Consider the following 18,554-nt stretch of genomic DNA (forward strand, 5'->3'; position numbering starts at 1 on the left):
ATATTACTTTACCAGCAATCATCATATTTTGATATCTTTGTAAATGCCAAGAGTCTTAGCTAACTTGGTATGAATATTGTATTAGATACTCATTCTCAATTAAGGAGATACAATTGCTGGTCATTAATAGTTGTCTTTGAGCATTAATATATCATTTTTATCAATTAGTTAGCTTGCATACCAACTGTTTGTTAAAATACCAGTTGGCTGTAGGTGATCATTTTCATGATTAGAACTCATATATGCATTCACTATTGCCAAAATTAGTTGCATATTTATGTTAGGTCATTGTTTAGACAATTTGGAGTCTTTTGTAAGCATTCTCTTTGAGGCAAATCCAAACAAGAATCACTGCAGCAATCTAAAAAGTTATATCAGTCAAAGGACCCTTGCTTGCAAAGTGTTTGACGAAATGTCAAACAACTGAAGTATAAAGATTTTTGGTGTTGGAAGAAGTTATAACCTATTGGAGTTATTACATATTACCAATAGTATAAATACTATTCTGAAAATGTTTTATAGCTGCAATAATTCGGATAGGGCAGTATTGCTAAAGAAGCAAACCATGTAATATTCATGTGTCCTTTATCCACAAACATAACCTATATAAATATTACAACCAAAGGGCATGTCCCTAGAAGGGACATGTCCCTACCTAGGTCGGCTTTGAATTGTTCTCTTTAAAATCACCAACTTTTACATGGAGACATATGTTAATACATTGAACTAACTAAGAATGATCTGTAGAATCAGATCAGTATGAGATCGGAAGTTACAGAATTAACAACCCAAGCCATGTGACCATCAAACTTATGGAACATTACATGCATCAGGAAGATATCATAATTGAGCATTGTGCTAGGCAACCATAGGGTGACAAATGCTTTCTATGTACTAGGAATTGGAGAGACAAATGTAGTTTCGTGATACAATCGCTACATTCTCTTCGGAAGTACTTCCAAAACTTTTGAACTATCGAGTTTAAATACAAAGCATATTGGAAAAAGATAGTACTCTGAGGCATGTCCACTGGAGCAACTAGAGTAGCCAGTACAAAGGAGGAGGATCCTTTTAGGCATCTTATGTCTACAAAGCCTTCTCCCCACCTCTAAACCACTTATACCTATCCCTCATGTCATTTCAAGGATGGCAAGAAATTAGGGGCTGTCCCTAATCATTTGCAAAATTTAGGAAACATCTTAGAATACATACCCAAAACCAAGGGCATTCAGGAGTACAGACACCTATGTGCCCATGTTCCTGGGATGGACATGGATATCTTAGACATCCCTCAACCATCTCAATGACAGCCAAGCATCCCCCCATGGAAATGAAAGGCCAAGCCACTCATTTAAATAAAAAAACATATTAATTTTTTTTTGTTCTTATGGGATATATAGGTGCGTGTCATTCCTACAAACCCTCCCACACCCTCTATACACCCTATAAAGGCTAGCTAACATGGTTGTGAAAGGTAAAGGCATATTATGAATTGACAATAAAGTACACACCTAGCAAGTCTAGCGATTTCTCAACAAATACCCCTAGCTTAATAGGAGTTAAAGATGAGAAAAATCTGATCAAGATATAAATGGGTCCAATAAAAAAAAGTTTTTTTTTTTTTTTTAAATTCAACTTTAAAATGTCAAATTGACACATAAGAAAAAGAAATTGTATCTGCAAAAACTTTCTAAACCATATTCTAATAACCTAGGTGGTACCAAACAAGGGAAGCTTTGGGATGACTCAATTCATCCACATAACTTCTGAAAACTGCATCCACTCAACAAAAAAAAGCGAGATAATAATCATAATTTGTGAGAAAATATACACTAAAAACTCACTAAATAGAAGCTTTCTGCTCTAGCATACCAGAAATGTCGGTGTTATCAATCTCCACCATTGCCCATCCAAAATCAGCTTATTTATCTTTGCTCCATAAAGTAGGGGCAGTGACATACTCCCAATATCTGAACCTCTAACTGGACTTGCAAGCTCAAAAAGGTAAACTGCTATGTTGATTGCAATGAGAATATTTCTGCATAGAAGAAACATATTTGTGTTTACAACTCAAGGTACTTAACATCTTTCATGAAAATTCGATATCTAAAATTTAAACAATATGCACAGGAATTTAGAGCTTTAATTATTCAGAACAAAGCATAGCAGATCATCTTATGAAACACATGCATGTAGTTGTGCAGGGCAGATCAGATTAAAAAAAGTACACAGCTCATAGGACAAAATCATTTCTAGGCCGAATCAAATGGAAAAATCCACACTCCGCATTCCAAATAAACTTAAATATCTGTTAACACATACAGGCTTGGTAAGGAACAAGGCAATTTCTGATCCAACTCCTACACATAACACAGACATGAATAATCTTTCTGAAACTTAAACTATGGAAAGAAGGTAGTTTTCTCTCACTTGCAATCAAGGGCCTACAGGACTGTCAAGGGTTGCAATGGATCTGTACTCACCATTTTCAGATAGTATACTAGATTTAAGAAGGCAGAAGCTTTGGCAAGCTTCATTATTATTAAAATTGGGAATGGTTTGTAAAATAAGATAATAGAGATCATGATTATTTCTATATTTATTGATTTATTTCTATTCTGCTTGTTGTATGCAACAACTTCACATTGAAATGGAAACAAATAACATATTTTTTTAAAGAAAAACCAGAAACATCTAATCCAAGTGTTGTTCCCAGCTTTAGCATGATACAAATTCACAAATGAAATTAAAATCAGAGCAGAGAGGAATACAACACTGGTAGTTTGGTTGGAAGAGAAGAAATTTTGAGTATACAGTCATGGATTTACATTGACCATTTGAGCCATTTTATTTGCCCTATCCGATTTTTCCTCTGAATATAACTTATGATGATATTACACACTAAATGAACTATTTTGAATCATTTTCAATATATTTGTAAGTCACTACATTTTTCCTATTACTTGACCAAGTAGTGTTTAGTTGCTAATATAACTATATTAATTCATCCGTTGATTTTATACTATTTTGTCAAGTTCCTGAATCTTTTGTTGAAATCTCAACCAGGTTCTGTGGAATCAGTTTGATCTGCATAAAAGATCAGGGTTCAATGAAATGTTGGGTACAACCTGCATTTAAAATTTTAATCCTGAAATCCCTCACTAAGATCTCTTGGATTTAGAAGCATACCTTCCCCTGCAACCACAGAACATCATTTACTTTAATGAGTGAAATTGTGTCGTGCAGATTTGAGATTTTTAGCAATAGAATGCTTTTTGAGGGGATATTTATCGCTGATAAGTAGAAACCAAAAGAAGAAGAAAACAAAAAAAAGCAGTTAAACGCAGGAGCTCCAAAGAGATTAGACATAAGAGCAATTACAGAACTGTTTGTACACAATTTTGTAATCAATTTGGAAAGGTTTTCTGACTTATCTCTTTCTAGGTCTCCCTTGCCTTATTTCATTTGTTCTCTCCAATACAGTGGTATTAGAACCAAAGGCTTTAGATTGTATTGAACATTAGAGTTCTAGGTATTTTGATCTATTTTGAGTTTGGCAGGGACGAAGATTAAAGTTGGCAGTGGCAACCTATTAAAATAATTGTTTTATTTGGCTAATAATGGTCAATCGGAATATTAAGATACCTTTTAGTAACTTACTTTATTCTTCAGTTCAGCTCTTATTCAGGGGTCTTACTTGTTATCGAAAGATCTTTGTAATATCTTATTAAGGAAACTTTTGCTCTTTAATTAATTAACAAATCTTTTAATTCTCGGAGTTTTAATACCTTATGGTATCAAAGCTTGGGTCTGTGGAACCTCAGGATTTGTGAGTGTGACAATTCCATAGACGATGATAGTGACGAATTAATAAATTATACAATGCAACAGAGAATTTATTTCACAATTTTTGTAAGGAATTGTAGGAAGGGTTTTTTGAGCAACTTTTTAAATTAATAATCGTCAGTTTTCTGCTCAGGAAAAAAAATTGTTGGTTTTTATTCCAAAACATTTTTTTTTTCCTCCAATAAATTGTGTTTCTTTAGATTAAAAAAATCAGTGGATTTTTTCTACAAATTACATGGTCTTTCATTTGCAAAGTCGTGCCATTTGTTTCTTGTTGGTAATCACGGATATCTTCTGCATAGTCTTTAGTTTATTCCTAATATTTTCTGCTTGCAAAGCGACCAGGGCATCCTACATCACAATTTTTGAACATTTTTTATTTCAATAATTGTGTTCGTTATTGTGTGTTCTGCCGCGAATTGCACCACCGAATCAGTTTGTGCATGTTGCACCTAGGGTTGCAATTTTCAATGTCGTGCCTGCAGTTTGTTTTGTTTTTGTTAGTATCAGTTGTTCCTTTTATGCAAGGTTGTGCAAAGATTCCTTTTTTTCCCTTTTTTCCAAACATTAGTTTTTCTGCTCAACCATTGATTTATTGGCTACATCTGTAGGGTTTCCGGCTGAGTTTTAATGATTTTTTCTGGAAAAAATATCTTTCATCTTCTAAGGGCATCTGGTGGCCTTAGCCCCGTTTTGTCAAAATCGAGGGTTTTAGCATCATTTCTTTAACGATTTTTTATAAATAAAAATTAGAGATATTATTTGGCTGATTGGATTCTCAAATTAATTTTAGCATTTTTTGCTAAATAAGATTCCATTGCAGTTTTCTTCATTTTCTATGGGTTTGGATAAAGGAGGGAGAGCTCCATTTCCCAACATCATATTGGAAGGCAGTAAAAAATTACAACACCTAGAGGTAGCTAATGCTACAAATCTTTTAGTATAGATGTCTTGACTAAATAGTGCTTCACAGATCCCAATAGCTATGAGCATAAGAATTAGGTTAATCTTTAGTGGTTACTAGAGTGCATTTTAAGGAACCATGATGCAGGGACCTCCCTAAACACACCATATAAACATGCTCTTTTACAGAAAATGAGGGTTACCCATAGCATAACAAATATAATTGCACCAAAATTACAAGAACAAAAATAACTGAAACTAGAAATTACAATATTCTATGGACTATAACAATCTTGCAACAAGAAGTACAATTCAACTCTCAAATAAACAAGAGTTCTGCTCCTCTTCAGATAATCGGTCCGCTTTGAATTATCCACATCACTCTAGATGATCCCCTCTATTGGCATAACTGTCTCAAAGCTTGAAGACTGACCAGTAGAATGACTATTGGACTTGGCTATGACGATGTTGTCATTGATGTCAAGTCACAAGAAGGAACCAACACAGGTAGAGAGAAATGACTGAAAAGGCACATTGATCTCATGTGTCCTATTTGCTTGAGATATCCAAATCTATTCATTCACTTGCTCTTGCCCTCCAAGAACATGTTTTTGCTTGAGATCTCCAAATTTATTCATTCCAAATCAAAGAAATCTTAGTTTCGACAACAATCTGATAAGAGGAAATCCCCTGTTCTTCTTGTCAATTGCTGAAATGGTAATGGCTCTTTATCGTCATTGCCTAGTCTCTTTCATGATGCAGTGGGGTCCGCTAATAATTTGGCCATCACTGAAACTCATGAGAGTCCCATGTGCCCCTTCCTAGATACCTTGGATACTAGTGGTTGTTAGTTTGCAAAGAAGAGGTTCGTATGTCTGGTGGGGTCCATGGGTCCGGGGGTGTTGCTTGTTTGATTAGAGACAACATTTTCAAGTTCACATCAGTGGTTCACTCTAATGCCTTTGTCAGAGTCATGTGGGTCCGTATTGGGCGTCGGAATCACCATCAAAGGGACATCTTTCTTGCAGTATGTTATTTTCCACCGAACTCTTCTCCATATGCTATAAATGATATTGAGGATGGGGATCCTTTTGGTGACCTTCAAGAGAGTATTTCACAGTTTGTTGCCTTAGGAGATATCATTATTCTTGGTGACATGAACCAAGAATCTTCAGACTCCTATACATGACCGTGGCTCTGATTCAATTTGTACCTCTGAGATTGATCTGACCAATATGGGACTTCAGCGTATCTTGGATGATGCCTCTGAGCCGCTCTCTTGTTATGGTCGCCACCTCCTCTAGCTCTATGAGTCTTCTGGTTTGTTGATCTTGAACGGTTTATCTTCCTTCCTTGGCTCTAATCTCTTTACCTACTAGCCACACTGTGGTGGTGTGAGTGTCATGAACTATGTCATCACCTCTTCTTTCTTCATTCCCTCCATTCACAGTTTCACCATTTCTCGTCTCTCCTTTGCTGACCATGCTCTTTTTAGCATTGCTATCCGCTTTTCATCTCAACTGACACTACTTGCACTCCTATGCTTCTGCTATCCCGAGGATGATGGTGGGTTTTTTCCTACCACCTTAGGAGACTTCTGACACCAACTAGTTTCAACAATTTGCATGCATCCTCTACCATGTTTGATTTACTTGCTTCTACCATTTGGGTGTCCACTCTCCTTGCTATTTCTCTTCACTCCCCTCCTCTCAGGTCTAAGCATCGAAATACTTGTCCTATGAATCAATGGTTTGAGGCCAATTGTAAAGCTTTCTATTATTCTATTCACTCTGCTTTTGAGACTCACTCCCTTGTCTTTTCCCACCTGTGTTTATTTTATCTTTGTTTTCTTTGCCACAAGAAGCATTATTTTGCTTCTTCTCAGTGCAGATCCCTTTGCTCCACGCTTATTTAGAATCCCCAAATCTTCTAGCATACCCTTTTCCCTAGGTGTCCCCCCTCCCCCGCCCTCCATCCTTGACTTCCACTCTTTGATCTCCCACACCATTACACTTTATGACATTCCTAGTCAACCACCACTTCATTTCACTCCATCTCCTTACTACCATCTATTCACCTCCTCCAATATTTTTGAGGCCATTAGATTGATGAGATGCAATAGAGTTGTAGACGAGGATGGTTTTTAGGCAAAACTTTTCAAACTTGGTGCTTTAGTTCTTGGATCCTACCTCCCTACACTCTTTAATAGAGTGGTATGTACCAAGTTTCCTGAGTCTTGATCGCAACATGTGATTTATCCTATTCATAAGTTTGGGCCTACTTCGAACCCAAGTAACTATACGAGTATCATGATCGGGCATACTTTTTGCAAACTTTATGTGATTGCTCTTGACACCATGCTATCTAGGGAGCTTGACAAGAGAGGGTGTAGGGCTAAAGGAGAAGCTGGTTTTCGAGTTGATTATCAGAGTATGGATCACATCTTCACACTGAGGGCTATCATTGAAGCTAGGCACCGCTCTGAGAAAGTCTACTGCTATTTTGTGGATTTCTGCAAGGCTTTTGATTTTGTTCCTAGGATGGCCTTATTTCAGAGACTTAGCGAGATTGGGATCTTAAATATGTTGTTGACTACTATTATGAGACTGTACGAGAAGGTGACTGGTAGACTCAAAACACCAGAGGGCTTCTATGTTCTAATTCAGAGCACCATTGGGGTGAAGCAGGGTTGCCCTGTTTCTCCTACTCTGTTTGGATTGTATATTAATGAGCTCGAGGATTCCTTGTGAACTCCTCGCAACTTGGTGATGGGTGTTGTTTGCATCAGGTGTTGATCTCCATTCTCTTTATCACAGATGATGTTGTTCTCTTGGCCTCTTCTCTTGACAGTTTGCAGAGACTTCTTGATGGTTTGGCTTCTTCTTGTGATCAGCGTTAGCTCATGGTCAGTCTGGCCAAGACTCGGGTTATGATCTTTAATTGACCTCTCATCTTCATTTCTTTTTTCAAGGATAGGAGGTTGAGATCAGCTCTTCTTATATGTATCTCAGGGTTAAGTTTTCTAGACCCTACTTCAATTTGAGTCCAGCTATCCAGTTCAGGGTTAGTAAAGGCATTAGTTCTCTGGCCATGCTCAAAAGACAGTGCTTCGGACATTATTTTCAGGACATTTCATCCAAGCTGTCCCTCTTGGACTCCTTGGTTAAACTGAATGTTCTCTATGGCTCGATGGTTCGGGGACCACCTCTTCTTGTTTTTGATTGGGCCTCTATTGAGCATATTCAGATGTTGCTTTTACGACATATTATTAGATGTCATAGACTCACCCCCCACAACATTGTCTTAGCCGGGTTTGGAGATCATCCTTTCAAACTTGCAGCCATTTTTGACTTCGTCTGGTTTCTTCATCGGCTTCGTGACTTTATTGATTCAAATATCAACGGACATAGATACTCTTATCTGGCATAACGTTCTTCTGTTGAGATTCTGATATCCGACACTAGTATTAGATCTCATTGTCAGTATGCCCAGGCCACCTCTCTGTTGGGTTCAATAAAGATTGAGATTGATCATCTTCCTCCATACCAATTCTTGCTAGATGCTCCTGCTCACCTCCTCCCCTCATGTCAAGAGTTGAACGAGTATGTCAGGCAGGATATCTATAGACAGTACATAATCACTACTTGGAGTAATCCTCCTCGTGGATTACGTCCTAAGATGGCCTTTTATGCAAAGCATTTTCTTGAGATTCAGAACGGTATTATTGTGCGTCCTGCTTATCTTTATTGGCTTTAGTGTCATGCCCAATGCATCTCATTGGATTCCTTCAGATTTGGCTCTCATCGTCTTCAGGTCTAGACTGATCACCATATGGATAGAGAAGATCGGATTTCTAGACTGTGTACTTTGGCAAAGATTGAGACTAAGACCCACTTCATATTTTGTTGTCCTATCTACTATGAGATCAAAGAGAGATTTTACTGCTTATTCAAAGATTGTTTTTCTTTTTCAGCGTTCTTCAACCATGTTGACCAACAGTGTCTTGCACTTTACCTATAGGAGGCCACCCAACTTCGTGAGCATTCCGCAATTAGCTACACCTTAGGTTCATACCTCAAACCAGCTCATTACTGCCTTTTTCTCCCCCTTGTCTCCACCACGGGTTGTGAAAAGGCCATCCATTATCACTCCCTCCAGATTGGTTAGACACTATGCCAGTCTTTCCAGGCAGTGACACTCCTCTAGCAGTTCTTGGCAACAATCTATGATTCTAAATTGTCCACAGTTATATCCTTCTATGACTGATTTCGTTGTGCCAAGGAATGATCCTTAGTCCTTACCTTGGTTTTCTTGGTGTCGTGTCTTGTTTTGTTTCTTCTTCATCACTGTTTGGTGCTCCTGCTTTGGCTGGCTCTTTTGTTTGTATGCTCAGTCCCATAAACCCCTGTGGTTTTTTGTTGGACATTAATATTATTATCTTATCTTAACTACCTAAGGTCGTTTTTGCACTTGAATGCATTCCCATGCATTTGCCGTCCAAATCCATGAAGAAATCTTTGCATTTCATGAATATTTGAAGCCATGTTTTTGGCAAAAAAAGTCCATTCTTGCTTGATTTTGATCATGTTTTTAGCTAAGGGGCGTTTTGAAGTTTCCATACATGATCTTTCTATTGGCAAACACGTTTTTTCCCTTCATTTGCAAAATCAATTCACTTTGGGGCAGATTTCAAACGAATTTTTGATGAAAAACATTCCAAGAGCTTGCATTTGCATTTATTAAAAACGTTGGTATATTAAGGGATTGTAGGGTACGTTTTGTGCATTCTTATCAAAAAAGGCCTCTTTCGATGCTCTTTTTGAATTCATCATTGCAAGGTTGAAGAGGTCCAAGTTTATTTGAGAATTTTTCAAAGTTCGAACTTCTTCCCCTTCATTCCTGGCATATTAATCTTCAAGGAAGCATTTTCCATTTTGCTAGTTAATTCATTCTTATCTTGTTATTTTGATTCATGTTTTAGCTTGATGTTACACATTTGTTGATGTAGATGCCATGAAAAGTGCATTTTCTTTTTAAAAATGATGAAAAGTCTCATTTTCATACTTTTGGGTTTTTTCCCAAATTCCAAATTTGATTTTGCATGTTGAAGTATCTTGTTTGTTGACATGTTTGAGTCTAATACCAAAGGTACATTTTTTTTTGTGCTTATTTTCGTTGTTTGTTTGCTTACCTTTTTTGTTTTTCTTCATTTGAAAGAAGTCACAAGTTCTTTCCCAAGAAGTTGAGCTTATTTCACTTCACTCCACCTTCCATCATCGCATGCAAGTGCATCATTTCATTTCATGCCAAGGCACATTGCATCCATTCCTTTCATATGTAATTACACTTCATGAGCAATTACATGTAACTTCACTTTTCATGTCATAACACATCTCATCTCATTCTCTACATGCAATTACATGTAAACTCACCTTCTATCCACATTTACATGCAATCTCACTTTTCATTCCCAATCGCATGTCACATATACATGTAATTCACCTCTCGTGCAATGACATCTTGACAACTCATTTTTTACTTAAAGTCACTCTTTAAAAGTCAAAATTTTTGATTTGCATGCATTCCCATGCATTCAACTTTTATGCCTTAAAGCATATCCATAAACGCTCACTTTTATCTCATGTTTCCATCTTCTCAAAGCCATATTTCAGCCCTTACATATGCATGTTATATCCTTTCAAGATCATCACACTAGATCTTTCAAGTGTCTAATCCATACTCCAAAAAAAATTTGTTGATTAAGCATCAACGTTTTTATGGAAACAATATCCTCTGATGATGTGTTCACATTTTGGAATTTTCATGCTACAGCACAAACACAAGAAATGCCCTCATCCACAAAATTGAAAGGCAAAATGAAACATCAATATGATAAAGAATTGGCTCAGAAAACTCTATCTCATGTCACATCTATTATTGATAGTGTGTCAAATATAGAGATCAAACATGTAGACATGATTGATTTGTTACGAAAAATAGAAGCTCCTGCCAATCATGAAATAAACACATCAAAAGGAGTAATACTCATTTGGTGTCTACATTTCCTATGGATGCCCTAGAACTGGAATTTGATCTAGGATGTGCAAAGCATTTCAGTCCAAAGTCTAAAATGACCAAGGATGCAAATGGTAATGTCACTATTAGTCTTGATCCTGAAGTTATTGAAAAACTTTCAAAGTACCACACAGTGCAGAATGTGTGGATTTGACAAATGAAGCATCTTTGGAAATATGGAATGAAAAAAAGGGAAAATACAAAAATATGTTAATTTATATCGATTGGATTCGAAGAGAAACAATTTGTTGAGATGGCCTAAACTCATTCATAGATCGAGTTTCAAGCTAGAATACAAAGACTTGATTACTCTTCTCAGTAGAATATGCATGTTGGTAAACAAATTTGTTCTTTTTTTATTATGACTCTTGAATGCCCAAATTATGAACAATATCTGATTACAAGCAGTTGAAAAGCCACTTCTGGATTGGCCTTTCTCTAAATTAATAGGTACAGCTCCCTATGGTGGATTTGCAATGAATTATGTTTCATTCCTAAAACTAATATGGGGGTGCGTTCTTGACCCGAGAACAGAAGAGGTAAAACCGAGCCAGACCTAAACAGGATCTAACTCAGGTAATAAAAGATTTCTGAAGAATTGATTAAGTTCATGAACCCACACATCTTATGAACTCACAAAGCTTAATTACTTAAAATAGCATAACAACTAATACAAAACTAAATTAACTAGGATCTGAACTACAAAGAAGAAGAAGTTAACTGAAAGGAAAAAAACGTTTAAGAGATTCCTCTTTGAACATGCAATGACATTACTTATCACATTTGTTCGCTGCCTCAAAACAGGGGAATGAAACTCCGTTCTTTCCATTCTTCAATCTAGAGAAAAGAGAAAACATATAACTAACAACTAACAAAAATAGAACAAAAAATAGTTGATACAAAATACCATTCAATTGACTCTACAAAATCAAGTACTTCACACCAAAAATTTGCCGACATTTTATTGATCTTTCAATTTCATACATATAGGATTCTGCGATGACCATTACAATAGAAGTTCAATCGGTTCATCTCCTCAAAGAATGACAAATGGCAGGAAACCAGTTTGTCGTATTGCAATAATTACATAAGAAAGTGAAAATGGGGCGGAATGTGAATCACTTCATCTTCTTTCTCCGGCCAAAGTACTACTATTTGTTAAGATGTTATCCTTCTTTGTTTCCAATCTTAAGATAACATTGCCAATTTGTTCTATAATAGAGACTCCCTCTAATTTGAGCTTTGTAGTCCAATCTTTACCAATTTGGCCAAAGTGCCTATCTTCTTGAAGTTGAGAGATAAGGACTTGAACTTCGGCAGCAGTAGGATTTCTTGTTACTAATACTCCGGAGATAGTCGCCAATGGAGTGACCAATTGTCTGATGAATCTGTTCAACTCTTCTATCTCAGCCTTCATCCTAACTTTTGACAAATTCAGGTTTTCCAATTGTCCCTCAATTACTTCATTGGTTGACTTCCACAAGCCAACCTTGGTGTCATGTCTGCCCTCTCCAAGGTCCACCGAGTGCAAAGTAAAATCATCAGTAGTCATATCTTCAATTCTTCCTTCTTTGTTGGGCTTGGCTATCTCCATGTTAGGTGCCCTATTTCTAGATCTTGCCCAAGTATAGACAAGGTTTTTTGCTTCTTCACCTTGGTTAATGCAGATCTAGAACAAACTACAAGGGATATGGTATCCTTGGCGGGGGCACTTTCATCTTTGCTTTTTCTCTTTCTCTCCAAAGTATCCTCTAACCAGGAATCAATGCCTATCACCTTGGAGGTTGTCCCAAGTGAGTCTATGCTAAACATCTTCTTGACTAGAGTGATTGTCATCGTAGTTGAAGAGAAGGGATTCTTCGAGGCCTGAGAAATGAGCTTGGAAGAGCTCTGGCCTTTCTCCACCTCTAAGGTTCTCTTTGTTGCCTCATTAGATTCAATAGATTCATTGCTACTGCTCTTTCCATCTCCCAAATCTACTATCTACACTGGGGAGCCACTGGGTTGCAGAAGTGTAGCACTTACAAGCAGAACTGGGCTATGATGAGGTGAGGGAATTGGGGTGACATGAGGAGAGGGGACTGGTGTAAAATGAGGAGAGGGAACTGAGGAACAACACTATCCTTTGGCTCCTCCATCTTCTTCTCCTCAGCATCAGTTTGGGTCCCAATAACTAGGAGGGAGCCATCATGACAAGTCTTAGCTATGGGGATGCTCTTGTCTCGAGGTTGGTCACCTCCTCCCAAAGATTGAGCTGGTCCTTGAGCTATAGCTAGTGTTATGCTTGGTGTAGCACTCTAGGAGGAAGAGGGAGTTGTAGTTGCTGGAGAAGCTTGAGTGGTTGTGCCTTTACTCTAGCTTCTTTTGGCTGTCCATTCGACCCATTTTCCAATTCTTTTGATGATTCAGGCCATCATGGTGTCTAAATCTTCCTTAACATCCTCATAAGGCTCCAAATTGATAGGAGTGTTTCTTAACTTAGTCAGATATGTATTACTATACATATATTGTCCATCATCCTCCAATCCTTCAACATTAAGATTGATATTATATGTTTTTATTTGCTCCACTGTGAGCCTAGCGAAAGCACGATCTCAACTTTCAAATTCATCTTTACAATCCGCCCAATAATCTTCAACTGTGGTAATGTGTTTGATCACACTCTCAATCTGCAACACCTCTCTAGCATATCCATTCAAATCAAACATAGGTCATTCAGATCAAACATGGGTCTCAAGTTATCATACATCTTCAATTTGTATTTCATCTCGAACACGTTGAGCATATTCCCTGCATCAAATCGGGACTCACAACTAAAAGCTCCTACTTTCATAGGGAACTCATATCCCTTCTTCTTCAAGCTTCCGCTTAGCACATTCACCTGGACTGCCTGCCTCACGATCTCTATCAACACGATCATGTCGCTCGGATACCTGAGCAATTTCAGGGGGAATCCATCGAAAGCTGCAAGACGCAAATATGAGAAAGATGAGAACTGAATAAAATGGCTTCCAAACTGACTAATAGCCGCCATTGCCTCCGGACTGAATCTCCTCTCCAGGCATCCTTGGAGTTCCCTGCAAATTCTCATTGTGAATGCATCATTAACTTTGAGATACTCCGCATAACTATTTTGCAATTGCAAACATGGATAGAACTCATAACACTTCACATCATCAGGAAAGTTTTCTATTCTTGGAAGGCCTGGCCATAACTACAGAGATGCTAGTATGTAAATCAGAAAGGAAGACATATAGAAAGTGTTGTAGAAGTTTGCAGCGCTGAGAGCATTGGAAAGATTTTCACTTACCTCGTGAGCCCAATCAATATATTGCATATCTAAACAAATAACTTGTACCAGAAAGAAATACTGTTCAACGAAATTTAGAGCTTCTACCTCACCTTTCAGTCTGTACAGGAGAACCAGAATGTTTACAATCTTAGATTTGAGATTAGTACCAAATAGAGTTTTGGGGACCTTACTCTTGGCACTCTATAGCTTTTGAAACCAGGATTGCATAATTTCCTTTGCACCATCTTCTTTGCAGAGAACTCAGAGACTGCTCCTACTATCAAATCCAAAAGCTCCTCCCGTTGTAGAACTCGGAGGCAATTCACCATAGTTTGCTTATCAATGGAGATTAATAATGTATGATCAGGTAACACAATCTATCCAGTATCTGGATTATAGTGATTTATGCACTCATAAATCAATTCTGGAGCTTGGACTGCCACCGGGAAACCAACTACCTCTACTAGTCCAATTCCTAGGAGCTTCTCAGTTATGGAATGAATCAGCTCCGACCTCAGCCTCCTTTGGAAATCTTGCATATCATAAAAACGAAGTGAAGAATCCGTGAAATTCTGCAAGGTGGACTTGATTCCATTTAGCCCATCAAAACCCGCAAACCTGGTTGTCATTATGTCTGAGAATGAAATAAATTGAAATTTTGAATCTAGATGAAGAACAGGATATTGAATTTGCAAATACAGATTATTTGAAAGCGTTGTGCAATTTAACAAAATAATAGTTCAAGAAAAAGCAGTAGTTTGAATAACTGTTATGTTTCCATCTATATAGGAGTCTCAATTCATCCATTGATCTTCAGGATTCTCACCACACGAATGAATTAAAGGATAAATCTGTTGAAACAATAAATTTGGGAGCTCTAATGGATATTTCGGTGTCTTTTCACTGTTTCTGTTGGCCCAACGGTAACTTTCCTTTCTTTTGTACTTACTTTTCCGTTTCCCATTAAGTTTCAGAAAATTATGAACAGAGTACCCTGTAAGGAAATATCCGCCTAATTGAATTCTGCTCAATATACCTTTCCCGCAATGGTTAGATTGTTTCCATTATCATCTTAAGATAGTTTGTGTAATTTGTGGGCCCAATCCACTTACAAAGTTGATTTTCTCATGAATGTGGAAAATCGTCCTCATGGGTTGAAAACCTGCCGAGGAGAAGACAATTCTCATTTTTCTGCCTAGGCTTTCTTTTATACTTTATCCTTTGAGTTAATATTTCCTTTGGATTCGGAAAAGCTTAAAAGGACTGTGAAAGTTGAAAAGGGACACACTTTCTCGTTTCTTTCCTTTATAATTGCCTTTGGCGAAAAAGGGACTTCGTGGGTCCAAAGCCCGCTGAGGAGAAGTTGGTTTTGAGTTTTCCGCCTAAGATGATTCTGAGTGCTATGATGAATCTTGAATGTTTCCCAATGTAGAATATGGAAGTGAAAATAGAGATTTTCCATAAGATAGCTCATTATCTTCTTACATCGATCCGTGAGCCTCATTTGTTGCTCTTTGCGGGAGATCGCCTTCATGGGTAGAAAACCTGCCGAGGAGAAGGCGATGCTCAATTTTACACAAGCTTCCTTCTTTAATCGAAAACATGATAAGCCATGAACAAGCCTAGCTTTGTGAATAACTTTTGCATGTTGTAAGAATCTTCATCAAATTAGGTACTACGCTACCCATAAACTCATAACAAGGAAAACCACCCGGCCATGAAATGTGGGATAAGGGAAATATGAAAAATTTGATGGAGACTCTTTTTACCTAAGAGGAATTAAAAATAAACCCAAACATACTTAGGCTTAACTGAAACACAAAATTTTCCACTTTTGCAAAATGGTTACAGGGTGAAAAGTGGGGTAACAATGCAGTCTCAAGGATTACAGTGATTTTGAACAATGGATGTACAAGTTCATATTTCAAATCATTAGTAATAAGGAACATATCTTTTGGAGAAAGCTTATCAGCACTGTGCTTTGTGAGCAGCTACTCAATGTAGGAACATCAGGAACATTCTACAAGAATTCTTATCTTGTCTATATTGTTGCTGCTATGAGATATTTTCCAGGACTTTCAACCAAAGGAGACCGTCTTCAAGTTTTGGTTTGGGAGTCTTCTGATTATATTACTTTGACAAACAGCAAGTATCACTATAAGAGAGTTCAAGGTGCGTTCTTTGGACATTTCTAGTGCTTGTTTGATAAGCAGTTGTCTATCAAAAGAGTGTCTAATGAGGCTTGGGATAAGGTTAATCAATATGGCTGCATCTTTCTTCAGTTTCCAACTTTCACCTATTTGAAAGTTGGGTATTTCAAAGGAGAACCATATACCTTACCTAGGAAATGCTACTGATAGAATCATTCTAATGGAATTGACCAAACAACTCGTGGAGGTTCAATCTGATCAACATACTATACACAGACCAGGTTTTGGTATTTCTTCTACTAAACCATTGGCGATCGGTCATTATATGATCATTTATGTACACAAAGCAAAAGCCATGGAAGCAAAACTTTAGTTGATTACATTGAAGAAGTTCAAAGTTCGATATCTGATATGATTTTGATTATAGAGAGATGAATTCAAAAATTAAGAAAGCATTTACTCATATTCATCAAATAGAAGACATTTGAATTGATATGCGGATAGAGTTGTATATCATGAAAATGGACTACTACACGTTAACATTGCAGCAGATTATTGATCTTAATATGCTTAAAATTCCATCTGATTTTCAAATTGAAGATGACAATAATAATCTTGATCCAGAATATCATTAGGTTGGTTTTGATAAATGATGCCCTTTTCCCATTTAATGGCAGCTAAAGAAAGTACTTCTATCATTAATCGATTTCCGTCCATCTTGGAAATCACTAACAAGTGGTTGAATGTTAAACCCCACATGGCTCTTGCACTCCTATCAAAGGTCACAAGAGGGTCAATCCAAAGTTAGGTTTGGATTGTGGAAGTTTTGGTCCACTTGGAAGGAAGTCACAATTAGAAATTGTGGTCAAAGATGATGCATCTTTTTCTGATGTAAAGAAATTTCTCAAATTCAAATTGAAAGAGGCAAAGAAATTTAAATTATTTCAGACACCTAAACAAATTCAAGAGTCGGAAGGAGAATCAGATGAAGGACTTGATGAAGAAGATGAGGAGAAAGGAGAAGTCATGATCATATCTCCTCCATGGCCTACACAAACTCAAGGACCATCTGTGCAGGAAGTACCTTTTTTGGGTGCAATAGATGATGATGTGGATTCATTCTCCACTGTCTTCACACCTTCTATCCTAACCTCAGAAGTAAATACATCGGCACTTCCTATATCTTTAGTAGCTCCTCCCATTTTAATAGCTGAACAATGCAAACACTTAGGGAATGTGTTTGAGGATTTCCCAACCCTCACAAAAGGTTAAGTTTCTCAACTTGATACATCCCTAATTGGTTTTGAGTTGTTCATGACAGAATCCTTCTATCATGCACCTATGAATTCAGCTGTACAAATTGAATCTTGCTCGATCACAAGACAGATACAATCAGGACCAATGCCAACAGTCTCCACTTTACCTGTTTCTAAAGATGAAAATTTCAGTTTTCTTACATGGTTGAGCAAGATAACGATGAAGAGAAGAAAGGTTACAATACCCCCAGATGACCTTCCTATTAAGAAAACTAAGTCTAAGTCTTTGAAAAATAAGATTGTTTCTAGGATCATGGTCGATTCTAAAAAAATTAAGTTTGCAGAAGTTGTTGAACCATTAGTGGACAAGCCAATTGAAGAACTTAGTCGTTCTGATTACAAGTTCACTAAAGTGGAACTTGGAAAGCAGTCATGACTAGGATGTTTACAAGATGCACAAGACATACTTGCCACTGTGTCCAAGAGTAATCATGAATTATGGGAGAAGAAAAATCAGCTCAAACATGAGGTTGTTCATTTAAATTAGGTCATTCGACAGCAATCCTCACAACATGTAGTTGTTGTATCCCAGACACGTAAAGAGAAAAGGATAATAGAAGCTACAAAGTCTTGGATGAAAGAAGTCATTTTTAAAGGAGTATAGGCCATTACAAATACAGCCAAAGTCCTTGGACGTATCAAAATTATGGAAGAAATGGTACATGATTTGATTGCATCTTTGATTCGAGAAGCTAATACTTTGAAAGAAATTTTGAATGACTAGGATGAGATCGCCAAATTTGATCTAGATGCCATGGTCACGTGTGATGTTCTTCCATCTTGTGAAATGTTCTATAGAGATCATGGATTCATGAGTTATAAATATGAGACACTGAGAAAGTTTGTAACAAAGTTGCAAGCAAATTTAGAAGATTGCAAAGCAATAGAAACTAGAATCATGAGCGACTTGGAACAAATGGGATGTCAAACTCTTGATAAACACAGTAACTTAGTTGCAGTTGAAGGGATGAT

General features: G+C 37.2%; 1 protein-coding gene across 6 annotated transcripts in view; it reads right to left on the bottom strand.

Annotated features, from left to right (window-relative positions):
* LOC149579895 (uncharacterized) overlaps positions 1 to 18,554 on the bottom strand; it is a 155,456-nt gene that overhangs the window by 45,554 nt on the left and 91,348 nt on the right. For all 6 annotated transcript variants that reach the window (XM_089787760.1, XM_089787775.1, XM_089787743.1 and 3 more), the window contains one exon: positions 1,873 to 2,038. In XM_089787760.1, coding sequence (XP_089643886.1) covers positions 1,873 to 2,038 — 166 coding nt within the window. The remainder of the gene's footprint in view (positions 1 to 1,872; positions 2,039 to 18,554) is intronic.

This window comes from Cupressus sempervirens, chromosome 1 (genome assembly GCF_028749045.1).
Source record: "Cupressus sempervirens isolate cs-2001-9-10 chromosome 1, ASM2874904v1, whole genome shotgun sequence".
In the NCBI taxonomy this organism is placed as follows: Eukaryota; Viridiplantae; Streptophyta; class Pinopsida; order Cupressales; family Cupressaceae; genus Cupressus; species Cupressus sempervirens.